The sequence below is a fragment of the Aspergillus ibericus genome (genome assembly GCF_003184845.1).
Source record: "Aspergillus ibericus CBS 121593 unplaced genomic scaffold BO80scaffold_29, whole genome shotgun sequence".
NCBI lineage: Eukaryota > Fungi > Ascomycota > Eurotiomycetes > Eurotiales > Aspergillaceae > Aspergillus > Aspergillus ibericus.
In genome coordinates this window covers 356,223-382,029 of record NW_020292127.1, presented here as the reverse complement: position 1 = coordinate 382,029, position 25,807 = coordinate 356,223, and the positions used below count along the sequence as shown (strand labels likewise).

Below are 25,807 nucleotides of genomic sequence, written 5' to 3'. Positions count from 1 at the left end.
ATAAAACGATCCCTTCCTCGTCTTCTTTCCCTCTCCCACAAGCGAATCACTAACCCATGCAGCCAGCACAACCCAGAAGCACCAACTATGGACGACATCATTGACCACATGGACCAAGATGTGAGTACAGAAACAGCCCCCCTTTTCCCCGTTCTCACCTATTCAGCCCTTCACCACTTCCTATCCCCACCGCACCGCAAACCTCCAACCTTAACCCCGAACTCAAACCCACTAACCTACCCCAGGTCCTCCTCCCCCCAACCACAACCCCCAGCCTAACCACCTCCCTCACCCCAACTACAACCATCACCCGCAAGCGACGAACCCGCGACCCCGACGATGAGAGTGACTCGGACCCCATCTGCCACTCCCACATCGAACCCCCAACCCAGAAACGTCCCCGTCTCCCCTCCCCTTTCAGACTTCAAGCCGAACGCCTTGAAGAAGCCCTCAACCGGGAGATCCAGGCACAGGAAGATGAAATTACTATGCATCGGTACCGGATGCTCAATCAACGGGCGTTGAACGAGGCACAGGATCGCTTGTTTAAGGCTGCTATGTTTCCTGGTCAGGTGGTGGGGGAGGAGTATTATTTGCAGTTGAGGAGGTGGAATGAGTTGCAGAAGAGGGAGGAGATTGGTAATGGGGATGGAGTTATGGATGTTGATGGTGACGGTGATGGTGATGCTGAGAGAGGGGATGGGTATGGAGATGAGGATGGAGAGGAAGAGGATATGGTAGTGAGCTCTACTGGCGCGACGGTGAGTTCCTCGCCTCTGCATCTGGCTCAGCATGTCCCAGCCCCGGTCTTGGTCCCAATCCAGGGACAGCAGCAAGATGCTATGTCGCCGATGAAGAAGAAAGGCTGTCTTACTGGACTTCGTGACACTGGTGGCATGGGCAATGGGAGCGAGTTTGCGATCTACGAAGATCAAGAAACCGAGGATAGCGCGGGGGCCTATGCCTTGGGGATTAATTATCATGAAGTACGTTCATATCGGGACTGGGATGAAGATAAGGAGAATATCGAAGAGGAGGACGAGCTTCCAAATGGGATTGAGACTGAGATTGAGACTGAGACTGAGAGATTTTTGCAGGTTGATGTTGATCAGGATATGGAGGGGAATAACCATGGAGGTGAGATGTCCCTGTGCCGGGGTTTCCTTTTTCTTTTCAGGCTAATGACGCTGAGGATCACGATCTAGGTGGTGTTGATGAAGAAGAGCTGGAGTATGCTGATACCGAGCTTGATCCTTCGGATGAGGCTTTGGGCGATCAGATGCGCCGAAGGAGATATTACAGTCTGAGGCGGCAGAGACGGCAATTCGACTCGCATGCCAGAGCGATGAGTGCTACCGAGATTCCATTGAATCCGTCGTCGCAAAGGGCGCTTGGGCGTGAGGGTTCGCAGGATGTTGGTGTTGGGCAGGGACGGCGGGGGACGAGACGATTGTGAGTTGCATCTGGAGAGGCTACTTAGATGGGCTTGAGTTGCATCTGCATGTGGCATAAGTGGTTTCGTTGCACATGCTTCTTCGCTGGAGCTATCGCTGTTCCGGTTTCTGTTCGATTCCATGATCTATCCTGGAGTACCGGGGGACGGGGTGGGGATATCTGATTGTGGGTGTATTTTGATGACATGGAAAGGTTATGAGAGCCTTGTTGCAATGGAATTCATCGCTGAATTATCGATGTCCTGACCTTTGTACCCCACTTTATGTTCTGTGTCTTTTCGAAACAACGGGGGATAGGGCACAACGAAGAAATCGCCGAGAGAACGAATGGGGAAAGAAGTGCGAATTAACGGAAACAGAGAGATATGCATGGTACAACAGCTTGGGTGAGTAAGGACATGGTCGTCACGAGAGAAAATTGCAAACCTATGCATGCATGCCTGAGGGGGAGGAGATGGTCTGGATCACGGTCCCAAACCTTAGACCCAGCATGCAACGCAGCAAGCACCAAGTAAGAATGACAACAGCAGAATAAATATACCACCAATGTGAGATTAGATATCTAAACCTATACACTCCAGACCTCAGTCTATAACACAACACATAATCCACGGAAGAAGACGTGGAATTCAATATCAATATCAATATCAATAATATCAGATGGATATCATCACTCATAACCACCGGCTCCTATATCAAACCCATGCAATCATTGACGTAAACCTGGTCCGAAATCGAAAACGTGAAAGAGAAATTACGCCTCGTCAATGGCGCAGTTGGGATGCATCACGTAGACGGTCCGTTGAGATTCCTCATCCTGGACGTCGCCGTCAGCATCTATCAGGCCTTGTCCGCGAATGGGCATGAGGATGTTATCCTGTGAGTTGAATGTTAGTTATGGAATCTCAAAGGGGCTTGATAAAACCATACCTTGACCATTCGCTTGACAACCTTCACGGCCAAAGACCGTTCGTTCTGCAAATCGTCCTCCGTGTCGATCTCGGACTCGATTTGCTCCAGGTACCAAAGGAGAAGATCCTCCTGCTCGACACCCTCGCCGGAGTTGGCTTCGTCATCCCGCACACGACGGACCATGAGGTTCAGGATCTTCATGTACTTGTCGTACGTGATCTTGGTTCGGGCCCGCTTGGGCTGTGCTTCGCCATCCTCGCGCATGGGGCTGTCACCTTCGCGATCACGATCGCCCATTTCGTGGTCTTCGTCGTCAGCAGCGCCATCTGCGGCCGCGGCTTCATCATCGTCGACTTCGACGTCATCCTTCTCGACCGTGACAATACTCTGACGAAGAAGATCGTATGCCTCGCGGACGAATTTGGGGATGATCTCTTCCACACAGTTGGCTTTGGCAACCGCTTCTGAGAGACGAATCAGAGACTCGAGCTGTCGGACCGTGATACGGTATGACGAGCGGCCCATGCCACCCTGGGCATCGCTGGCACGGAGTTCCTTGTACTTCTCGACGAGATACGCCTTGGCCTCCTCGGTGAAGACGGGCCGGAAGGTACGGGCAAATCGAATGTAGCGCAGTAATTGCTCGGTGCTGAGCTCGGGGTGAACGGCTTCATCGCGGTTCATGTGAACATTGATGATGTGATCAGCAAGGTTGCGATCCACCGTTTCGTTGGGGTCATCCCGGATGACGAAGAACAAATCAAATCGACTCATGATGGGGGCACTGAAGTTAAGGTTTCCGCGGAGCGTCGTCTTAGGGTTGTACCGGCCGCCGATGGGGTTGGCGGCTGCGAGAATCGACGCGCGCGCGTTGAGGGTAGTATGAATGCCTGCCTTGGCGATGGAAATCGTCTGTTGTTCCATGGCTTCGTGAATGGCGACCTGGTCGGCAATGTCCATCTTGTCGAATTCGTCGATACAGCAGATACCACCTCCATTCTATGGATCACCGAACGTTAGTTTCGGGCATAACAATCAAAGAAGTAGGTCACCTACAGCCAACATCAAAGCACCAGCTTCAATCGTGAACTCGCCCGTCTCGGCATCCTTGACGACGGATGCGGTCAAACCGGCAGCAGACGAAGCTTTACCACTGGTGTAGACCGCGCGAGGGTGCAACGAGCAGATATACCTATGATGTGTCAGCAACCATGTGAAATCGTTTCGCGGAACGGCGAGACTTACTTCAAAAACTGACTCTTACTCGTTGAGGGATCACCAACAATGCAAATATTGATGTCACCACGAAGCTGAAGGCTCTCTTGTTCTGTGGACTTGCCGACACCACCGATGAGCTGCAGCAGCAATCCCTTCTTGATCTGCCGATGACCGTAGATCATGGGGGCGATTGAGTCGATCAAACGAGCGTAGATGTATTCGGAGTGAACAAGGTTCTTCAAGTCCTGAACCTCGTACGGAGTCAGGCTCTGGAGGAGAGCCTCCTGGGCCTGGTCTTCGTTGGATTCGGGGTCCCGATTTTGGTTCAGAGACGCCAAGATATTGTTCGACTGGCCATTCAGCTGCTGGTTGGACTGCTGCCCAGGGGTTGTTGTGTCGGGGGTGACCATGCAAGAAAGGAAGGCCAGTCGGTAAGTCAAGTCTTTGATACCGAGAGCCTTCAGTCCGGTCACACCTCCACCGCCAATATCACTGCCCCGGAAGGCACCGTCGTCCCGAACTGCCTCTGGCCGGACACCAGGAAGTCCTAGTTGACTGACATCCGGCACCACGATCAACGTACCGGTGAAGATACAACGTTCACCCGCCTTGGCGCGATCAACCATCTCACCACGAAGAATGACATCCATCGTCCGCGGCATGCTGCCCGTGGGGATTTCGTGAGACGACTCCTGTAGTTTCACCTTCTGCCAATCCACGAAGGTACTCTTGCCGATATCCAACCGCCACCCGGAGCGGTTACCGCAGGTGTTGTTGGGACATTGTGAAGGCTCAGTGTAACGGAAGGTTTGTTCGACATTGGTGACGACGGCCTTGCACTCTTCGCAAATGAAGGTTCCGAGGGACAGCTCCGGTCGGATTTCGGACGTCCGCGTGACGGTACCCGAGACGGAGACCAGCTTTCCGATCTGCGAGGTGCGAAGTTGGCGCAGTCTGGACACAAGGGGCAGGTTATAGAAAGCCAACGAGAACAGCTTATCGGTCTGTTGGTGTCGAGTCTTCTCACGGATATTGCGCTCCAATTCCGGGTTATCGGAGACGCTCGAGTTGCCGGCGATCATCGACGTGCCGGCTTGGGAGGAGACACTACCTGCGGCGGTCGCTTGACGGTGGGAGGCAAAGTATTCCGGCTCGTACTTGGCGATGAGGTCGTGAAGGGCTTTGGTCAAAAAGGGCTGGAATCGGTAGTATTGGTTGGAAATCGCATCGGCCAGAATGGGATTGCTCATGGAAGTGAGGTGGGTGAAATCGACATAAAGTGTAGAGAGTTCCCATTTTGCCATGCCCATGATTTGAGCGATGTAGTATTTGTCACTCAAGACCTGTGACGACGGCGGGGCCTGTGCCGACGAGGGCGTCTCTTCCTGGTAGGTTTCGAGCAGTTCGGCGAAGGCCTGCTGCACTTTCTCCCCCGCCACATCGGTCACCGGGGGTGGCCCGGGCAGATAGGGATTGCGGAGTCGGCTAACGGTGGAGGCATTGGAGTCGGCGACTTGGTCATCGGGGAAGGCATGCATATCACTCATGGGGCCATTGCTTTCCGAAGGTGGCTGTGGTCGTGAGCTGGGAATCTGGTCGGAATGAAGGCGTTGGTTGCCCGTCGTGGAGCCCAGTTCGGACTGCAGAACGGCATCAAAGAGGGAAGACATGGTGAAGGACGGAGGGCCAGCAGAAAGCCGCTAAGGAGGGGAGGGAGGGAGGGGGAGAGAGGCGTAGGAACTGGCGGGATGTATAGGTAAGAAGCAGTATCCCCAGTCCAAATTGTCGGTCAAAGGGCCAGCCTCGAGAGGGCAGATTGTGGTGGTGATGGGGTCTTGTGGACGGGGAGCCGCGATGTTGTTTGTTGCTGGGGTTTCAATTCTTTTTGTCGAGCTTTGCGTGGGACGCGAATGCAACACGAACGCGTCGGCCAAAGATTGTTGCGGCCCCGACGCGTTAAGTGCTTTTGCTGAAGAGTGGCTTAGGTCAGCAGCGTGCCGCGCACGGAGCCCCGGTGACATCCCCACCGGGCTAGCTGGTTGCGGGCAAAGGTCCTCGAGCCCACACCGGCCCAACCTGGCACCAAGCGGATCCGTCCCAAGGGCAGAGGGCCTCGTTCCGCAACCAATGGTATCCCGCGGAGACACTTTTCCCGGAGCCTGCGCTGACAAGCACCCAATGAGGGAGCAGCGTCAGGTCAGATAAACTTTCGGAGTCGGACTAGCGGGGCCTCTTAGTTGTCCTCGACCCCACCACCTCCCATCCCTAATAAGAAGCGGACAGGTCGGGGGCGGTCGTTCTTATGCCACAGATAGATAAGCAGCAAACTGCTCTCTTCCCGGACCATGGCTTGACGGCCTGACAGGTGGTCCGAGTTGGTTAGTCCCCTTCTGGCCCATCCTGCCATTCTGCCATGCTTCCTCCTTGTCCCTCCTGAGGAATTGTCGCATCGTCGAATGGTCTCATTCGCTGGAGGCTTTTTGTCATCTCACATCCCCCGACATGCAGTCCTAACGAGCTCCGCCCTCGTTTCACCCGTCAACCGCCCGCGCTGTCCCCCGGTGCCAAAGGCCCGCCATGTCGGCGGATAGGCTTCCTTTGGCTGAACCAGCTGCTCTCGATTCCTCCTCGGGGGTACGGGGTACCTCTTCTTCAGAATCCGATCAACAACAACAACAACGTAGGTCGCTTGCTGCCGTTTTTGCTGTTTGGCCTCTGCGAGCTGACCACCGCCCTTCCAGGCACCCCCAGTGACCCCCCTCATGTTCCCTTGAAAATTAGACGACGAAGGCATTTGCCCATGTCGGATGATCAATCCTCGAGGAATCAGATCTTTTATTTTGTTGATTCCAACTCCTCTTCCCGGGAAAAACGGGCCCATGTGATGCGTCATCATGTTCAGGAGAAACGGAGGCAGAGAAAGCCTTCCCACTCTCGGAATGACGGCGACAAGAAGAGTAGTCGGCCTCTTCGATATTCCCCGTGGCCACAAAAAAGGCCAGATGTGGACAATAATGATGATTACGAAACGTTCACTCCTCAGGAGGTTCCCAGCGAAACTCCAGTGAACGGTGATTCTCTGGTAGGTCTCATGGCTTTGATGAATGTGCAAAACCTTTTCGACTGCTGTCCGATCGTTGGATACGTACACAATGCCCTCCGTGTTATGCTGATGTGATAACTGTACAGGTCCCGTTTGGTCTTCCTCCTTTGCAATCTCCCCCTCCTTCAGTCGACGATCTCCAGTCTCCGTCACCCGTCACCCTTCTCGATGCCTCCAGAAAAGACCCATTCGACAGCCTGCCGATCTGCTCTAGCGATGACCTGGAGCTAGCCGATTACTGGACTAACCGGCTGACTTATTGGTCCGGCCAAAACAAGTATATGAAAGATCTCGTCTTTAAAGCTGCCATGGACCACCCATTGTGCTTTCAAACTGTCATTCTTACGTACTGCGCCCGCTGGAAAGCCCAGCTCTACGACCTGAAAGACAGTAAGGAAGCCGAGCATCATCTGGGAAAGGCCCTTGAAGGCATCGAGGAAGCGAAAAAAGGAACGACGAGTGTTGATGAAGACACTCTCGCATTGGCACTTAGTGGCATGGCACTACACGAGGATCGGTTCGGTGACAAACAAGTCGCCCGGCGATACGAAGACCAGGCCGTCCAAATCCTCCGCTCTCGGTCCGGGCCACAGAGCACCGTCGAGGTCTTCATGCATTACGTGCAATATGTGATGATGCCGCCCCCGATGGAGATGGGCGAGGATGGAAAGCAATGGCTCATCACCTTCCTTCGGGCGGCTGAGGGGCTGATGCGCCAGCATAGCACGGGCCCCTACTTGCTGTCTGTTCCCCAGCGACGCACCGCGTTCCAGATGGACAGTCCCTTGTTTCCCTTGCTTTCCAGTGGCCCCCGGCCATCACAGGTGCCACAGGAAGCGCGCATGTACGTTGTACGCAATGCGCCCACCCAGGAGATCACTCGCACGGCGGCTTTGATCTACATCACGGCCGCGCTGTGGGATCTCCAAGAATCGGCAAGCAAGACGGGACGATTCCTCAACCATCTCCACCGACTGGTGCGCGACCACAAGCTGGACCGGTATCCGGCGTGCGAGACGTTTATCTGGCTGCTCTTGGAGGAAGGATATGGCTCGGACTTGAAGGATCCGGAACGGGGCTGGTCGACGGGCGAGCTGTTGAAGATGCACAAGCAGCTGCGCCCGGACCTTCAGTTCCAGTACAACGAGATCCTGTTTAGCCTGCTCATGCTTACCTCGCCGATCCGCGGGATCGACGCCCTGGAGGAGGAGTTGCTCGCGTCGTCCCCCTGAGACGAGAAAATTTCGAGATACCCCGTCGATATAGTTAGCCTGTTGTGTACCATTTCGGGGCCGATCGTACAGGACTTTAGGTACGAATGAAAGAGATTGTTTTGCGGCTAGCAGCAGCATCGTACATTGACCTGAGGTGGCTAGCTGTGCCCCGCATGGTTGGTGTGACGCGAGTTGGTCTTCTAGAATGACCTGTTCCAAGTGGCAGTTGACCGCTACGCTACGTACTTTCATCGTCCGTCTTACCCATTCAAGTCGCCGCGTAAGCCAACCATTCGACCCCATTCTAACCATCCGCATCAACTCCAGCAGAAGACAAGACAAGACAAGACAAGACAAAGTAGCTAAATAACACCCCCCCCTCCCACCCAACCACAACAAAAAGAATCCCTCGCAAGCATAACAGACAAACTCTCAATCACCTAATCTTACCATGTACCCTACACATCCTGTAACCCACAGTCAGAAAAGATATGTAGTAGAACCTATCACAAATCCATCTACCGGATATAGTATCCGCCTGTCCATCCATCCGTGCAGTGTCCACTAACCCACTTGCTGACTGTACCCCTCTATTTACAGTCTACCCCTATGAATTGCATAATCCCCCCACCCCGTTCCTTGGTCCTGGTGCTGGTGCATGCAGTGCAGTGTGCAGACGATGAATCGATTCTGTCACCGATATTTATCTATGCCTATGCCTACTTCAAAATAGCATAGATAGATAAATAACAATCACATATGAGTTATGACAGTACGGTAAACAATAAGGGTAGTAAGTAAGTAACATTGCCCCTTAGCGTAAATTAATTAGTCACTATGGCACCAACCGTACTAATCTGCAAAGTTGCTAAAGAGTAACAGGGGGTGAAAACTCGGTACTTTTATCCCTGTCCGGCAACTGCACCGCGCTACTGCACCTTGCTGGATTGGGGTTTTCGGGTCAGCACTCACTCAGCTCGTCAGACTAACAAGAAGTACGGAGTGCGAGGGGCTGGATTGGGTTAAGCTTATTTTGAAGGAAGGCTACCTAGCGGGGAGGGGGAGGGGTTGGGATGAAGGAGCATTAGGATATTGTCTTATTATTACGGAGTATTATTATTTGCTGCTGTTTTTTGTTATTATTGTTCGGATTGGTTTTGTTTTGGTTCCATGTATGGGTTAGCTAATTGGTTATGCAGTGGTGCTTTGGTATGGTGGTATGAGGGAGGATAGGCAAAGTCCCGTGGTATGTTGATGAATCCCGTGTTTTGGGTTTCGGGGTTTAGTTCGATTTGGTTGTTTGTTTGGTCTAGGATGGGGTTTGGGGGTTTTCTTTATAGGGGGGGGGGGTTGTGGTGATTGTTGTGAAGGAATGGGTTTATTGATTGGGTACAGGGGTATGCTTGTTACTTTGACTGTTCAGGAAAACACGCCTTTTCTTCGACAATTGTATTTTTGGTAGAGGAAGGATGAGTTCCCGCGTAGGAGTCCAGGTATCCTGGCATATCTTTGAGCTGAGTACGGAGTACATTAAGAACATTGAATATGGGACAATCTGTTAGAACACTCCCCTTATCGTCAACATATACAATTCTAAGGTTGTCCGCAGCGAAACGTGGCAGCCAAAGCCTACTATGTGGACCGGATTCAGAAATGGCCGGTGTGGGACTCGGAGATCACAATAGCATGAATAGAGATATGGCCTAGATCAAGAGTGTGATTATCTTGGTAGGATTTCATCTGAGGTGATCTGTGCTGTCTTTGTTCTTGTTTGCCTTGATGTTTGACTTTGGAAGTGAACAGTTCTATTGATGTATTCATAGATGCATTGTCCGGTTCTGGCATTGCAAGTCTTCCTTAACTCTATATGTTGTTGACTTGTGCGCTTCACATAATGTAGCCGTTTGCCACTTCAGGTGAGCACGTGGATGCTTTCTCCGATTGAGATTGTTCAAGAATAACGCCTCGGAAATCTACCGAGTTATTTAGCTACGTTGTCTGCCAGTAACAGCGCATCCATCTGCCGCAGTAAGTAAGCAATGGAGCTCATGCTAACGCTCAACCCAATTCGACCATCTACCCTAAAGTTTCTCAGGATAACGCGCGTCAAAAACCCGTCGATACCTATTATAGCATCAAGGCGCAAATCCAGAGCATCCTCACCATGTCTTGATAGACGGGATAGTTCGGAGCGAAAGCTTCTCCGGTGACAGCAAACTGCCAGCGCCTGTCTGGCAGTCTGCGTGTCAAGCTTGTATGTACACCGCCATCTTGACCTAGACGAGCTAGGTTTAGCTTGTCAAATTTTCCACAAGAAAAAAGGCTGCCTGGTGCCGGTTGGAGGCCCTCAGATCTGGTCCGGGATGGCCCTAGCACGGGCTGAAGACTGGTTTGATTGCGGCGGGTCCACGGACGAACCTGTGATCCAGGGATTCATTCGAAGAACCAGGATCATGGTGTATGTACTGGTCATCGATGAACCACGAACAAGTTATACGAATTTGCTATTGTGTACGAACCGAACAGTGCGGTGGCGACTCGACGTCTGTCTCGTGGAATTCCCCCCCAGCATACTCCGTACTCTGTAGGCGTCTGGGGATAGATCAGATCATAGGACCTGATCTTCGGCCAGCTGCGCATGAAACCGTCGGAGCGTGTCAGAATCTTCGTAAGTGAAACGCCTGGCGCCGTGGGTAAAATCGCAACCAACCATCGGACAGCCCCCGACCTTGGCTCAACTGTCAAACTGGAAATAGAAATCCTGTTGCCCGTGCAGATGATGATGATGATGATGATGATGATGATGATGATGATGATGATTAAGGACCACAAACATTCTTAGTAGATGCGATGCTACTCCGTACATAGTATGACTCTGGTGTAGTATGACTTCAGAGCTCTGTTTGCGGTCGCAACTGCGCCCCTGCGAGCCACGGAGAAGCCCGTCCGTCCCAGCCACACGGGCTCGTACCTTGAATGCCGGACCCGAGCTGAAAGGGGAGGTATCGGTAGGATTTGCCACCTCGCTACCGCACATGACCTTCCTGCAAGTAGCAATCACCACGCTGGATCTTGGGCAGGTACCGACATGACGGGGAATTTCACGCGAGCGCTTCAGCTTTGCCGCAGAATGGCCCAGGGCCATACGCCATGGTTACGAAACGGTAAGCGAGAGCGAGTCAGAGGCTAGTGGCGCTAAGTCCGATCTATTGAACAACTCATCCACTCGGCCTGGCCTTATCACCTCTCCAGCCACACGTCCTCCGACGCTCGGAAAATTGTTCATGTTCTGATGTCGGCCCAGAGCCAACGTTGGTGGGACTGCCAATCCGGGTTGGACCTGATGGCAAAAACTCGAGAGGATTCTGGCGAAGAAGCAGACGATGGACGTTTTCTGGCATGATGCCTCTCATCATGACGAACTGTGGCTGAAACGGACCACGATCGTCGTTCTGCTGTTGATCAACGTAAAGTCAAAACTAGCTTGCGAAGCGATCGGGATTCCCCTTACGCAGGCCTTTTCAGCGTCATCGACTGCCCACCCACCCAGACTCCGTGACCCAACGATCGCATCTCAGATCCATGTTTGGCGCCGGACTGGCTGCGCTTCTCACTCGTCCTGGACCCCCAAGTGGAGAGGCGCGTTCCCCTCGTGGTGGCACTAGCTTCATCCTCCGTCCCCTTCTCTCTCCTCTTTCCTCGTCGTGACCCGAGATTTTCTTCACGCCGAACCCATTTTCATTCCTGGGGACCAATTGGCATGCCTTGACGGCTGCACCCAATCTCTTTTTCCTTTCCTTTTTCCGTTCTCTAATCTTTTTTACGTGGGCAGATCATAACCCAACCAGATTCCCGGAGACCCAAACAAAAAAGAGGTCCTCGCTGGTGGCTCCCCCTCTCCTTAAGCTTTGCGCCCCTTGAGTCTATTCTTTACTTTTTCTCTTTTCGTTTAAACGATCCTTTCCTCCCACTCCTTTTTTTTCGACTCTTTCCTACTCCTTTGTTTGGATATTCCAATCTCAATCGTGGTCGTTCCCTTGCCTGCGTCCCCCTCCCCCTCTTTGCGCGCGGCCGGTCGATCGTACAACATCTGCAGACCCTTTGACGTAACCACCCTCTTTTCGACTTCCTCCACTGCGCTGCCACGGGGTTGAGTCACTGGCATCATGGCTATCCATGATGTCGGCCTGCAAGGCCTTCATCACTTAGCTGGACGGGTAAGTCTCGATGATCGGCTCGGTCGCATGCCAGACCTGACCTCCATAGACCACCAGTGAGGATGTGCAAGGTGCTTCCAACTCGGCCTCCGGCCTGGTTTCGACCTTGGTCCCCTCCTTGATTGTGGCCGTGGCCATGGTCATTGGCTTCATTATCTTGCGACGCAGGGAATTCCGCATGTACATGCCTCGAACCTACCTGGGAGTTTTGCGCCCCTCGGAACGTACTCCCGCTTCGCCTACCGGCCTGTGGAATTGGATCCTGCAGATGTACCGGTTACCCGACGAATATGTTTTGCAGCACCACTCCATGGATGCGTACCTGCTATTGCGCTTTCTGAAAGTCGTTTCGACGATCTGCTTCGTCGGAGTGTTGATGACCTGGCCCATCTTGTGGCCGGTCAATGCAACGGGCGGCGGTGGAAGATCGCAAATGGATATCCTGAGCATGTCAAACGTCAGCTCCGATAAATACGCGCGCTACTTTGCTCATGCGTTCGTCGCATGGTTGTTTGTCGGCGAGTACTACCTGACATGCTGTCCGAGAGCGTCGCTAATGCTTTCTAGGGTTCGTCTTCTTCACCATCACTCGCGAGTGCATTTTCTATATCAACCTGCGCCACGCCTATGCCCTCTCTCCCGCCTACGCCAGCCGTCTCTCATCCCGGACCGTACTCTTTACCGCTGTCACGCAAGATTATCTGAACCGCGACAAGATTCGACAGATGTTCGGACCGGAGAAAGTGAAGACTGTGTGGCTGACGACCAACACCAGCGAACTGGACGACAAGGTGGCTGCGCGCGATGATGCTGCTATGAAGCTGGAGGCCGCGGAAACGAAGCTCATCAAGCTGGCAAACGCCGCTCGGCTCAAGGCCCTGAAGAAGAATGGAAACGCGGAGGATGGCCAGACCGCCGACGATACTCTGTGCAACGATTCCGACGATGAATCTGGCTCGGTTGCTGCCCGCTGGGTCAGGCCCTCGGACCGTCCCACACATCGTCTCACGTTCCTCGTCGGCAAGAAGGTAGATACGATCAACTGGGCGAGATCGGAGATCGAGCGTCTTACTCCGGAAATCGAGGAGCTCCAGGCCAAACATCGGGCTGGTGATGCGGACCTGGTTTCGTCGGTCTTTGTTGAGTTCCACACCCAGATCGATGCCCAGTTGGCTTTCCAGTCTGGTGAGCATGCCCATCCCCTCCACATCTCTCCATTGCTAACTTGCGCTCAGTGGCCCACAATGCCCCCATGCGCATGGCGCCTCGTTACATCGGTCTGGAGCCCACCCAGGTCATCTGGTCCAACTTGCGCATTAAATGGTGGGAGCGGCTCATCCGCTACTGTGGAACCATCGCATTTGTGGTCGCCCTGATTGTTTTCTGGGCTATCCCCACTGCGGTTGTTGGTACCATCTCGAACATCAACTACATTGTCGACAAGGTCCCCTTCCTTGGCTTTATTGAGGACGTGCCAAGCTGGATTCTGGGTGTTATTACGTCCCTTCTGCCTACCATCCTGATGTCCGTGCTCATGGCGTTGCTGCCCATTATCCTCCGATGTAAGTTGAACCCTATCTCATCCCAGATGTCTTGGAAGCCAGTCCATCTGATCCTTCGCAGTGGCGGCAAAACTCGGCGGTGCCCCTACCTCGGCCGCGGTGGAGTTGACCACGCAGAATTTCTACTTCGCCTTCCAGGTGATCCAGGTTTTCCTGGTTGTCACTCTTGCATCCTCTGCCTCGAGTGTCGTCACCAAGATCATCAACCAGCCCACTTCGGCTGCCTCCCTGTTGGCGGAGAATATTCCCACGGCTTCCAACTTCTACATTTCCTACATTGTTTTGCAGGGATTGTCTTTCAGCGCCGGCGCCTTGCTGCAGATCAGTGGCTTGGTTCTCGGCAAGGTTCTGGGGAAGCTGTTGGATAGCACCCCCCGGAAGATGTACACTCGCTGGTCCAGCCTTTCGGGTCTCGGCTGGGGAACCGTGTATCCCGTGTTCACCCTTCTCGCCGTCATTGGTAAGAACGCCCGGTCGCCAATGGTTAATGTGGGAACTAAAACCGGCTGACCATCTTTCACCTGCAGCTATTGTCTATTCGTGCATCGCACCTCTCGTGCTCGGGTTCGCCACCATCGGTCTTTACCTGTTCTATTTCGCCTACCGCTACAACATGCTCTATGTCACGAATGCCGATATCGACACCCAGGGCAAGGCCTACGTCCAAGCCCTGAAGCATCTGACGGTGGGCTGCTATCTGCTGATGGTTTGCCTGATCGGTCTCTTCGCTATCGGAACCGCTGCCAACACCATTGCCCTGGGACCCCTGATTCTTCTGATCATCCTTTTGATTGCCTGTGTTCTCTACCACGTGGCCCTCAACAGCGCACTGGAGCCTCTCATCAACTACCTGCCGAAGAACCTGGAAGCGGAAGAAGAAGCTCTGCTGTCTCGGGAGCAGACCAAGTTGAGTCACTCCGGGGAGGCGTCGGATGAAGCTGTCGCGGGTGCCTCTGGGGCGCGGGACAGCGGGGTGGCCAACGTCGATTCCGCCGAGAAGGGCCTGACCGTGACCGACATCCCCGAGCAGCAGCCCAACTTCCTCCTCCGGTACCTCCGTCCGGATAAGTACGACGGTTACGCGCAGATGCGGCGCCTGGTGCCCAGCGCGCAGGAGGCCACCACGTATTCTCCCGAGGTGGAGCGGGATGCCTACTTCCCGCCTTCGATCAAGGCCAAGCCTCCTCTGCTCTGGATTCCTCGTGATGAGCTGGGGGTGAGTCGCCAGGAGATCAAGCACACGTCGCGTGTGATTGAGATCACGGACGAGGATGCCTGGCTGGACGAGAAGAACAATATCTGCTGGGACCAAGACAAGGGTGTGCCTCCGATCTTTTCGGAGAAGATCTACTACTAGATAATTGCCTATACCAACTTTCCACTGACATGTGGAGGACATCGGGACCTTTGTGTATGATTTTGGAGGATGTTTAAGTGCTTGATACCCAGGATGGCAGGCGGGGGTGTCCCCGGCCTGACTCCGAGATAATACGCATGTCCATGTTAATACTAATTTATGAGTTGTGAGTAATGTTCCTGGTGCCTGGGGGTGTCTGGGGGTGCCTGAGGGAGGGCATATGCCATAACGGCCGTGATGTGATATACGGACTAGCCGCCTAATGAGATATTGGATGCACACCTTGCCGTGATACCGATGAACCCCGGCTTCCTAGCGTATCAGTAACAGCTGCCCCCGACCACACTGACTCTGCTACGAACTATCCACCCTCAACCCCACCGCCTCCATCCCCTTCCTGACAGCCCCCTGCCTAGCCAACCGATCATACCACGCCGTCAACTCGGGAAACCGTTCCAAATCCAAGCCATACACCCCGGCGGCCGCGACGTACGGAAAATGCGCGAAATCAGCGAGCGTACTACACCATCACCACAACCACCCCCATTAACATCTCACTCACCCACTTACGAAATCAGATAGAATGGGATAGATAGGATATACACACCACTTTTCCCCCACCAGATACCTCTTCCGCGTTTTCTGTAGATATTCCTCCAGATGTAGATATAAACTTAGTATCTTCCGTACGGAGGGGATGGATTCTTCACTGCCATTACCATCACCACCATCATTCTGACCATCCTCAGAATGCGAATGCGCAAGCGAATGAGAACGAGAATGATGTCCTCCCATCCGAACCATCAACATCTGAACCCTCTCCCTCACGGCAGCACATTCCGGTGATCCAGCGGGATAGGAGAACCGATGACTCTCATCATATTGCGTGAGGAGGTAGGATGTGATGCTGTCGAAGGTATCGAGGGTGGTGCTGTGCCCGGTGCGGTGGATGTCTGTGAGGGTTGTTTGGGCTATATTGAAGTGGAGGTGGTAGGGGAGGCTTTGTTGGTGGTTACTGGTTAGGAGTGATGGTATTGGGGAAGGGGAGGGGGAAGGAAGGGGATACGGACTGGAGTTCTTCGAGGAGGATGGCGATGGTGGTTCCTGTTGTTGAACCTTTGGGGGTGGTGAGGGTGAGGGTGCTGGGTTGGTCGTTGAAGACGTTCATTGTTGTGCTGTGGTGGTGGTGATGGTGGTGGAGTAGGAGGCGGTGGCGTATGATGATGATGATGCATACACTATGTATGTAGTAGGGATTGTTGGTGGTTCGCTGTCGTATTGATACCCCGCAAGAATGGCTGGGCTTGACGTCACGGGTTCAGGGGTGGTACGTGGCTGGATCGGATCTATTCCTGTACATCTTTGCTGCTCTGTGGCTGACAGTATTCTCAATCTAACTGATGCTGGATGCAGTATCCAACTGATGCTGTTGCAAACATGCATCCCATAATACTATCACTATATAGTTAGTTAGTTAGTAGTATGTACGCGGTGTCAGCAAGTACCGCGGCTAGAGTCGACTAGTCTAGAGTCTACTAGACAGCGGCAGCTTATGGCTCGCCCCGCCAATCGGCGCTGTGCCTCAGGCCCTCCGCCGCCGCCGACTGTGGCTCGCGCGGCCTGCAGACGATCGTCCCCTCGCTGATTGGCCCACATCCTGGGTTTCGGCCGGCGGCGGAGACAGCGCTGCACAAGCCGTTACGTTTGGTCAAACGGTGGCCCAGGGTCTAGTCCGATTCTGCGTCGGCTTCCCCTCGCTCGCTTCTCCTGACAGTGTCAAGTTGATATTCCAGTCTGCCCGTGGCTTCCTCCCTGGCAATCCATGGTTTGATGGCATTCGCCCCAATCACTCCGTCTTGCGCCTGTGTAACCCGGTGACTCGGCCCCGGGAGGGGTTGGTTTATAGTCGATTGCAAGTCCCCGCGACAAGGCACGAGCAATCCCCCAATTCCACCATGCAACCACCTACCATGCCTCACAACATCCTCATCGTCGGCGCCGGCATCGCGGGCCTTGCCAGCGCCATCTCCCTCTCCACGGAGCTGGGTTCCGTCATCCCTGATCTCCACATCTCCGTCTTCGAAGGCGCCCCGGCCCTATCTGCCTCGGGAGGCGCCATCAGTCTCACGCCGACGGCGCAAAACTACCTTGATAAGCTGGGCGTCTTATCTGAGCTCAATCGCATGGGCAGAGAAGCTGGCATCGAAGTCGACTTGATCGATCTCTTCTCTCTCCGCTCCGGGCGCAAGCTGGGGCCCCTCAAATTCACCGACGAAAACGGCCGAGGATACGGGGGCTACAAGGGCCGGCGAGTGATGCGAAATGCCCTCTCCCGCGCCATGCTCTCGGTCCTCGACGCTCACTCTCCCACCGTCTCTGTCTACTTCAACAAGAAAGTCGTCGGCGGCACGACAACCGACTCCTCCGTTACCCTATCCTTCGAAGATGGCTCCTCCGCTACAGGCGACCTCGTGCTCGGTTGCGACGGCGTCCATTCTATCACTCGCACCCGCATTGTCGACCCCGGCAACCGCTCCGAATACACCGGCATCTCCTTCATCCAAAGCGTTACTGACGCCTCCGCCCTCTCTCTCCCTATGCACTTCGATCAAACCGCCGTCCATCTCACCCGCCACAGCTCCCTCCTCACCAGCTACTGTGACCCAGCCCGCGAGAAGATCTTCTCCGCCGCCATCCTCCGCGTCAACGAACATCTGATCGAACGCTACCAAGCGACCTCGAAACTCGGGTTTCCCGAACAAGCCAGCATGAAGATGTCCATCCGGTATCTCGTGCGCACCCAATTCGCCAAATCCGCCCTTCCGAGCATCCGCGAACTCATCGACACCATCGAAGATTGGGCCTTGTACCCGGTATATCAGGTCCGACAACGAGGGAAATGGCACAAGGGTCGGATTCTCCTGCTCGGGGATGCAGCTCATGCGGTAAGCCTACACCAACCATCTCAGCCAATACCTTGGCCAACCACTAACCTTCTCATGCAAACAGATGCCGCCCCGAGACGAATCCGCCGCATACTCCATCGAAGATGCCCTCATATTCACCCAAATCCTCTCCCGCAACCTGCACGCTTCCCTCCCCACAACGTTCCAAGAATACGAGTCCCTACGGCGCGAGCTCGTCAATAAAGCCTTTGATGCCTCCCGCCGTCTCTGGCAGAGCGATCTCGACAAAGGCTTGTTTCCGGGCCATGTGCGGGATCTCATGTCGCCGGTGCATTTGCCGCCGGTAGGGATTGCTGCCGCCCCCGCGACGGTGGTGACGGGGAGACAGAGACAGGTATTACCGGCGGCCACGCACCAGAGTTTCTCGGATTTGTCGGTCTACTCGTTGACGAGGGAATTTCAAGGAGAGATTGAGTCTTAGCGGGATGACAATAGACCGGAAGAAAAGGGACGGGTTAGAGGTGTTAAATAGGTATCATTTAGGGTTTCTGTTCTTGCGGGTACATAATGTTTATTCATGGGTAGAGGGCGGGACATGGGATCTCTAGATAGAAATGAAGTATGACCTGATCTGTCTTCAGATTGAAGACTGGATACAAGCAGCGATTGGACTATCCTCTTACATAGTCGGATTTTTCTGCTTTAAGCAGCCAGCAAGCTACATGGCTCTAGCATAGCTGTGATGGAAGAGCATATAACCAATGAGATCGCTCACCACAACAACTCATCCATAAGGTAGGTCGCCCCCGCTGCACCGCCAATAATTACCTCCGCAATTGCCTCAACTCCCGAATTTTCATCCCCAAAGATCCCATTCTCTTCTCAATATCATTTCCACATATTCAATGTAACCACAAGCCGCTTATTTGGATGTTGTGCGCAATGCGCTCCCCATGCTTATAGAAGGCTAATTAAGGGCGATCCTCATCCGCAAGCTCAATGTTATGGTTCGAGATCTAGACTCCGATCTCTGAAATGTTGAGATTGGATCAACATCACGCCGGGTACACTGCAGCCAACGAAACACCGGCAATTGAACACAAATCATGCTACTAAGAAAATCATACTACGTAAAATGACCAAATTCTCCAGCTCGAAAAATCATGTCGTTATCAAAAGATGGGTGGACCCGGGGGTGGCGTCACCGCCCCGAGTGCCTGGTTTTCTGCCGTCCATTTTTTCCGCCGATTAGTTTTTGGTCGCGTTTTTATCTGCCTTCATTTCCATCCTCTATCCTCCCAACCTCCATCCATCTCCCCCGATTGTCTTCTTCTTTCATCTTTTTCATTCTCAATCTTTGTGGTATCTTTCTTGTTGTTTCACTGTTTATCCCCCAGAATCCCATAAGCTCTCATCATGCTGGGCGCTTTTCGCCGATCCGGCGTCGTCCATGCGCTGCGTGCGTCGCGATCTCTGCTGGTCAGATCGTCGACTCAGCAGCCACAATGGCTTGCCTCATCAGTTCCTGTTGTCTCTCGCACTACCAGAGCGCTGTACCATCCCTCTCCCGTCTACTTTGCTGCCTCGGCCGAGGCTGAGGCTCAGCAACCTGCCGAGTCCGTGCAACTAGATCGATTCGAAGATTTGGCGAAGGAGGGCCTGGTTGACCCCAAGATCATCAACACCGTTACGAGCAAAATGCGCATTGAAACCATGACCGAAGTTCAATCGAAGACGATCCGTACGACCGTGGATGGCAATGATCTGTGAGTGTTTTTGTCTCCTATTACCCCTTGTCGATCTGCATCTCGGCTGACTATGATTCTTTCACACGTAGTTTGGCTCAGGCAAAGACGGGAACTGGAAAAACTCTGGCGTTCTTGATCCCGGTCGTCCAGCGGATTCTCACCGACCCGACGGTTACCCTTGCCACTCGCCCCGGGCGTCCAGGCCGTTCCTACCGGAGTGCGGGTTCTCCGCCTGATATCCGGGCTCTGATCATTTCCCCTACTCGGGAGTTGGCGGAACAGATTGCCACCGAGGCTCAGCGTTTGGTGTCTGGTACCGGTCTGAAGGTACAGACGGCAGTGGGTGGCACACACAAGAGGTCGGGTCTGATGAAGATTCGGGAAGAGGGCTGCCATATCTTGGTCGGTACCCCCGGCCGTCTGAAGGATCTGCTGGACGACCCCTACAGTGGTGTCAAGGTTCCCAAGCTGTCGGCCCTAGTCTTCGACGAGGCGGATCGCTTGCTGGACGATGGTTTCTCCCGGGAGATCCACGAAATCCAACAGCTTCTGCCCGACCCGGCTGAGGTCGACCGTCAGACTCTCATGTTCTCCGCCACGGTGCCGATGGAGGTCATGGACTTGGTTCGGCAGACGATGAAGCCTGGCTTCGATATCATCAAGACCGTCTCGGATAACGAGACCCCCACTCACATGCGGGTTCCTCAAAAGGTTGCCTACCTGGACGGCTTCCAGAATGCCTTGCCGGCCATTCTGGAGCTGGCGAAGCAAAACACCGAAGACGTCCGCGCCAAGCCCTTCAAGGCGATTGTCTATCTGAACTCGACCATGATGGTCACGATGGCCCACTATGCCTTCCGGCGACTCAGCACCGACCCCGAGGACCACAAGAAGGGCCATCCTCTTGGCCGTCTCCCGATCTACGAAATCCACTCGCGGTTGACCCAGGCCCAGAGAACGCGCATGGCCGACTATTTCCGTCGGGACAAGTCCGCCATCCTCTTCTCCTCCGACGTGACGGCGCGTGGTCTGGATTTCCCCGATGTCACCCACGTCATCCAATACGGCCTCCCCCGGGACCGCCAGACCTACATTCACCGTCTGGGTCGGACGGGCCGTGCCAACAAGAGCGGTGAAGGATGGATCCTCCTGCACCCGGGCGAGAAGTCCTATTTCAAGAGACTGCTCGGCGACCTGCCGGTCGAGGTAGCCACTTCGCTGCCCGTGGCCCACGCGAACATGCGCGAAGAGATCGCGGAAGACGGTTCCGAGACTTCCCAGACTTTGCGCCAAGTCCAGGCCGCGATGGCGAGGGTTCCTGAGGATCTGAAGGTGGAAGCGTGGAAGTCTCACATCGGCACCTTGATGGGCCGTTTCCGCCCTGCGGGCGACGCCATTCCGTCCATGCACGACCTGTCAGAGTACGGCTATGGACTGCCCAGACCGCCGCAGATCTCGGCCATGGTCATGAAGGCCTTGACCTCCGGCGACAGCATGCCTAAGCGTGATAACTCCCGCTTCGGACGTTCTGGCGGGCGTTCGGGTGGCCGCTCTGGTGGTTGGTCCGACGGCCGGTCCGGCCGTTCCAGCCGTTCCGGCAACTCTTTCGAGTCCTGGGGCGATCGCGACGGCCGTTCTCGCTCGTCCTGGGAGCCCCGCAGTGGCCGCCCCCGCGACCGTGACCACCACCGCGACCACCGCGACCGCGACCACCGTGACCGTCGCGATCGCTACAACAACGACTTTTATTGATTTTCCCTTTGGCATTCGCATTCACATTCCCCGGACCGGCAGATGTCCAAGTGCCGGTGATCGGGAACGAGATTTTCAGATAATGTTTTCCCATCTTGGACCTGTGCAGAAAAGTGTTCGATATAGATGGCATGTATACTACTTAACAGATACCACGTGAATATGGCATAGTCTCTACTCAGATAGACCTGTAATAACATATACTTACTGACTGCATTATAAGCCCTGGATACTCCAGGTAGGGTCTACCTAGATAGCTAGAAACCGCACAAGAACGAGATGTTGCGTAAGCTCCATGACATGCTATAACGCCAGTTGATTAAGACAAGTGATGAATGCCCTAGCTTGGAACCAAACATCAAGCCCTTCTTCAATCTCCCTCCCAAAACAAAGCAAAACAACCACCAAACCCCATAAAAGAACCAATACCCCCTCATCCCATACGATTCACCGAAGCCGTATCAACCCAACCCAACCCTAGTTAGGCATAAGACCACTCTCAAATGGCTTGATGTGCCACAACATAATGGTATGTAATCATCTGCATTACATCCACGAACCCAAATATACAGAACTAAAGACAATCGGCTGTGTTCGTGTTGAGCATGGTATATATCATCACGATGGATTTAGGAGGATTTGTTGTGTTGTGTTGTGTTGGGGGCGTGAGCTGGGAGGTTTGCTTAAGGGGGTGTATTCTAGTGGGATCTACTCCGGAGGGAAACTTTGGGGATGGGAGGGATGGTGGTTTGCTGAATACTGTGTTGTATTGAATGTGGGGAGAACTTGGCTAGAGTCTTTGATTGGGGTGCTGTGATGAAGGTAGGATTTGTGGGGTTGGATGGTGGGTATGTGCTTTTGTTGTTGTTGGGGGAAGGGTATGGTGTGTGTGTAAGTCTGGAATGATTCTTTGGGGCTTCTTGGTCGGGGATGTATTCATATTCCTCAGTGGTGGTGGTGGTGGTGGTGGTGAATATCCTAGATAAAGAATTCGTATGAGGGGGAAAGAAGATGCTTGTTATTTGTAGGCGGAGAATCATAGCTGAGATGGAAATTGAAGCATTTCGTGCGTCTATCATGTCTCATCCTTTGCATCACGGATCGAACATGTCGCATGTTTTATTGCCCGCTCTGTAGGTGTCATGAAGCTCAACTGGTCTTCCACTGGATATGAACCGTCAATTCAGGTTCGGTTCGAAGTTGTCCTTGAAGTGCATTTTGATGAGGTCTTATTCAAGTGCTTATCTGACTGGGATTCCTGGTAGTGAGTGTGTACCTCACTGATGGAGTTGAATGGACTCTCTTCAATGAAGAGGTCTTATATTGGTTCGTGGATTTTCTATGTGAAATATATGAATGGCTCTCAGCCATCAGAAGATAGGATGGTAGTATGCTTGTTTCAATGGAGAGTCGCTGCTCGCCATTTGATTCTGTTCCAGTTTGTCACGCTATCGGTTAGCACTGGGCTGGTTTGTCTGGATTGCATACCTCCAGATCTTTGGCGGCGACCATCCACTGGACCTCTGGATTCATGCAATCAACTTGCGGAATAAGTCGTTGTGGTGTGCTAAATCGGAGACCTTTGTACCTTCTGGCTGATGTTGGCCTGAACTAAAGTACAGAATGTCATATTTCATCGCTAAGTCTCCTCCCTGATCTAGCCTCCTGAATCCATGATGGCATCTGGCATAACATCAGTGCTCAGACAGTGGCCTCCTGGCAGAGCCAAACGGATACCACAAGCCCTGCTCCTAAACACCGGAATACAGTACCTCCTGCAACCTTTATCGAACCTCCATCAAACACCGTTTCCCCCTTGGCGATAACAGAAAATACAACACCTCCTTCATATCGGCATCGCTCATTCCCTCTTTGGTCGACACCTGCGAGTCCGGAAACTGGCGGAAGAAGTGAGCTGTTGCCAATCGCAGCTCCATTCGGGCCAAGTGCATTCCTATACAATCTATCACGGTCAGGATGGGTGTTCTTGATGTGGTTGGTTGATACTCACTGCGGCTTCCGGCCCCAAAAGGCATATAAGCATCTTTCATCCCCTTGGTGGGTGATGCCCAGCGGGAGGGGTCGAATCTAAAGCAGTCAATTATCCTGGCTGGGGTCAACTAGGATTGTGGTGGGTACCTTTCAGGCTGGGCAAATACGTCAGGATCCCGATGCAGACTCCATAACTGCGTCGTGACAGTGCTCCCCCCGGGGATCCAATGACCTCCCAGAGTTGCCCCCTGCGGTGGCACAACACGAGGCAAGTCGCAAGGTACAGCCGGGTAAAGGCGCAGAGCTTCGTCAATAACCTGGTTCATGTAGGGCAACTCCCGCAATTCCTTGTCGCCAAACTGGCCCGGAAGTCCGGCCAGCTCAGCAACGAGGGCTTGTCGGATGGCTGGGGCCTTGCATACCGCCCAGACTAAGTAAGTCAGCGTGATGGAGGTGGTGTCACTGCCGGCCAAGATGAAGTCGTCGGCATCACCGAGGATTTCCGAATCGGGCAAACCTTCCTCGCCGGCATTGTACAGTTTGGTGAACAAGGTCGGCTTGACGTTGTTAGGGTTGGCGGCGAGCAGCTTCTTGTATCGACCAATCGACTCGTTTGCGTATCCCTCCGTTCGCGTCCGACTGTCGTTGACTTCCCTGATGAAGGGTAGCGGCAGGAAGGTTGCAAGTGTGATCACCGCGGGGAACGATGCCCGAATGCCAGCCAGCAGGCCGGCCAGTTCGAGGTCTTCGATGTACTGGTTTTTCTGGACGACTTGGTCAACCCTCAGTCATAATGCCTGCGTCGGGTGTATTACTTTGCCTAGTTCCAGCATCTGAAACGACTCCCCAAAGGTCAATTCCCCAATAACGTCAGTCGACATAAAAAAGAACCATTTTCTGACATCCGCTACCCCCCGGTCAGCCATCTCCTCTCGCATGCGCTGCATCGTGAAGCGGACGCGTGCCTCGATTGACGGCTCCAGGGAGAGCAAATTCGCGTCCGAGAGAGGTGCCGAAAGGAGCCTACGATGTCTACTATGGAATTTCGGATTGATAGTACTGAAGATGCTTTCGGTTTTATCGTGCTTGAGAAGCCGATATCGCGGCGATTTCAGATAGTTGCTTCCGATGCGATGAATCTCGCGAGCAGCCGCGATCTCGCCGACGTCGACTTCATTGGGGCCGACTCGGACGATCGGGCCTATATGACAAGCAGTTAGCCTTAAGCGCCTTTGCGCTGTGAAGGGTCAAGCCACCATATTGATGATGTAGCAGCTGCACATATCGCGGCCGGTTGCCGATCACCGAATGGTATCGGACAACGATATCCGTCCATTTAGACAGGAAGGGACCAGGCACCGCGGACAACGGGTTCCTTCGTTCGTGATATACAATCTGTTCATCCGCTGGATTAATCCCCTGCTGCGGATTAAGGTGGGAGGCTTACTATCAGGATATAGAAGATGAAGATCGACAGGATCAATCCTGGGGCATGGCTAACCACGAAACTGGATTCCATGGTGTCTGCCGAGTGCGTGGGCGCTGGATCTCCGCGAGCAGTCATGTCTCATCTCTTCTGTGTATATGATGTTGTGAGTTGCAAGGTGAGAAATGGGAGGCTGTCTCGCGTGAGTCTTTGCGCCACTCCCTTGCGTAACAAATGACGGGGAATGTCGAATGAGAGCGACCACATCCGCAAAGGAATGATCACATGGTTGGGGATTTCCTGACAACTGATCTACCAGTGAGGGTGTGAGATCAAACGATGAGCCATGGGCATAATATTTCCATGGCCCTTCTATGGACAGTCGGCGTGGAGGTCATCGGATCGGGTCCCGTTCGATCTGGTGCAGGAAGATTGCTGCTTGAGTACTCCAAACGAGGTCTCTAGTAAGTTGGATTGCAACCACTGCACGTCAGTCGACCCAGTTGGATGGGCTGGCTTTAGGCCCTGGTATACTATCACATTGATGTCGAGGCGGATTGCCACCCACCCCCGTGTCCATCACGGATGACCCAGTGCGCTATGAGGCCACGCAAGCTAGATACATGACAGCAGATAGCAAACCATCATTCTCCAAACCATGAATAATAAGGAGGTACGCTAATCGCTTTCGTCTTCTCTGTTGTTGCTCATCTCAACTTTCCAACCCTTATGGAGTAACCACCTTGGCTTCACCTCCACTGGTTTGAAACCCCTTCCCCAAACTTAATTCCGGGCCATGCCTGGCTGACAGGCGCGTCCCGCTGTCGTCAACTCAATTCCATTCTTGTCGATCATGGCCTGGCTCGCGAGCGCCATCCAGAGCCCCCATTGGACCGCGGGCCTATCCGCGCATCATCGACTGGCCTGGATACAACCTTGTCACGGC

The 25,807-nt window shown here is 53.6% G+C and overlaps 9 protein-coding genes across 9 annotated transcripts; 6 read left to right on the top strand and 3 right to left on the bottom strand.

Annotated features, from left to right (window-relative positions):
• Window positions 1-87: 87 nt before the first annotated feature.
• Window positions 88-1,848, top strand: BO80DRAFT_436262 (uncharacterized protein; the record flags this gene model as incomplete). Its single annotated transcript, XM_025720949.1, has 4 exons — window positions 88-120; window positions 246-1,137; window positions 1,206-1,452; window positions 1,752-1,848. 4 exons carry the CDS (start codon window positions 88-90, stop codon window positions 1,846-1,848), a joined length of 1,269 nt encoding a protein of 422 aa, XP_025573716.1.
• Window positions 1,849-1,986: 138 nt separating this feature from the next.
• On the bottom strand, window positions 1,987-5,499 carry BO80DRAFT_426642 (MCM DNA helicase complex subunit MCM6). Its single transcript, XM_025719821.1, has 4 exons — window positions 3,612-5,499; window positions 3,423-3,558; window positions 2,385-3,365; window positions 1,987-2,331 (listed from the first exon to the last, which is right to left on the bottom strand). The coding sequence occupies exons 1-4, from the start codon at window positions 5,252-5,254 to the stop codon at window positions 2,209-2,211; spliced, it is 2,883 nt and encodes a 960-aa protein (XP_025573715.1). The 5' UTR covers window positions 5,255-5,499; the 3' UTR covers window positions 1,987-2,208.
• A 401-nt stretch (window positions 5,500-5,900) lies between these two features.
• BO80DRAFT_426641 (uncharacterized protein) lies at window positions 5,901-8,209 on the top strand. Its single transcript, XM_025719820.1, has 3 exons — window positions 5,901-6,264; window positions 6,326-6,666; window positions 6,774-8,209. The coding sequence occupies exons 1-3, from the start codon at window positions 6,162-6,164 to the stop codon at window positions 7,917-7,919; spliced, it is 1,590 nt and encodes a 529-aa protein (XP_025573714.1). The 5' UTR covers window positions 5,901-6,161; the 3' UTR covers window positions 7,920-8,209.
• Window positions 8,210-11,817: 3,608 nt separating this feature from the next.
• BO80DRAFT_129072 (putative DUF221 domain protein) lies at window positions 11,818-15,316 on the top strand. Its single transcript, XM_025713566.1, has 6 exons — window positions 11,818-12,118; window positions 12,168-12,636; window positions 12,686-13,303; window positions 13,354-13,680; window positions 13,742-14,140; window positions 14,208-15,316. The coding sequence occupies exons 1-6, from the start codon at window positions 12,068-12,070 to the stop codon at window positions 15,035-15,037; spliced, it is 2,694 nt and encodes an 897-aa protein (XP_025573713.1). The 5' UTR covers window positions 11,818-12,067; the 3' UTR covers window positions 15,038-15,316.
• BO80DRAFT_129107 (glutathione S-transferase family protein) lies at window positions 15,236-16,497 on the bottom strand. Its single transcript, XM_025713567.1, has 3 exons — window positions 16,108-16,497; window positions 15,645-16,037; window positions 15,236-15,557 (listed from the first exon to the last, which is right to left on the bottom strand). The coding sequence occupies exons 1-3, from the start codon at window positions 16,203-16,205 to the stop codon at window positions 15,392-15,394; spliced, it is 657 nt and encodes a 218-aa protein (XP_025573712.1). The 5' UTR covers window positions 16,206-16,497; the 3' UTR covers window positions 15,236-15,391.
• Window positions 16,498-16,803: 306 nt separating this feature from the next.
• BO80DRAFT_385674 (FAD-dependent oxidoreductase) lies at window positions 16,804-18,563 on the top strand. Its single transcript, XM_025716991.1, has 2 exons — window positions 16,804-17,982; window positions 18,047-18,563. Exons 1-2 carry the CDS (start codon window positions 16,993-16,995, stop codon window positions 18,422-18,424), a joined length of 1,368 nt encoding a protein of 455 aa, XP_025573711.1. The 5' UTR covers window positions 16,804-16,992; the 3' UTR covers window positions 18,425-18,563.
• A 655-nt stretch (window positions 18,564-19,218) lies between these two features.
• On the top strand, window positions 19,219-21,659 carry BO80DRAFT_426638 (DEAD/DEAH box helicase). Its single transcript, XM_025719819.1, has 2 exons — window positions 19,219-19,709; window positions 19,781-21,659. The coding sequence occupies exons 1-2, from the start codon at window positions 19,360-19,362 to the stop codon at window positions 21,441-21,443; spliced, it is 2,013 nt and encodes a 670-aa protein (XP_025573710.1). The 5' UTR covers window positions 19,219-19,359; the 3' UTR covers window positions 21,444-21,659.
• Window positions 21,660-22,647: 988 nt separating this feature from the next.
• BO80DRAFT_129047 (uncharacterized protein) lies at window positions 22,648-23,028 on the top strand. Its single transcript, XM_025713565.1, has one exon. It carries the CDS (start codon window positions 22,727-22,729, stop codon window positions 22,994-22,996), a length of 270 nt encoding a protein of 89 aa, XP_025573709.1. The 5' UTR covers window positions 22,648-22,726; the 3' UTR covers window positions 22,997-23,028.
• A 199-nt stretch (window positions 23,029-23,227) lies between these two features.
• Window positions 23,228-24,954, bottom strand: BO80DRAFT_359360 (cytochrome P450; the record flags this gene model as incomplete). Its single annotated transcript, XM_025715926.1, has 6 exons — window positions 23,228-23,406; window positions 23,455-23,531; window positions 23,583-24,199; window positions 24,251-24,636; window positions 24,692-24,830; window positions 24,883-24,954. 6 exons carry the CDS (start codon window positions 24,952-24,954, stop codon window positions 23,228-23,230), a joined length of 1,470 nt encoding a protein of 489 aa, XP_025573708.1.
• Window positions 24,955-25,807: the final 853 nt, after the last annotated feature.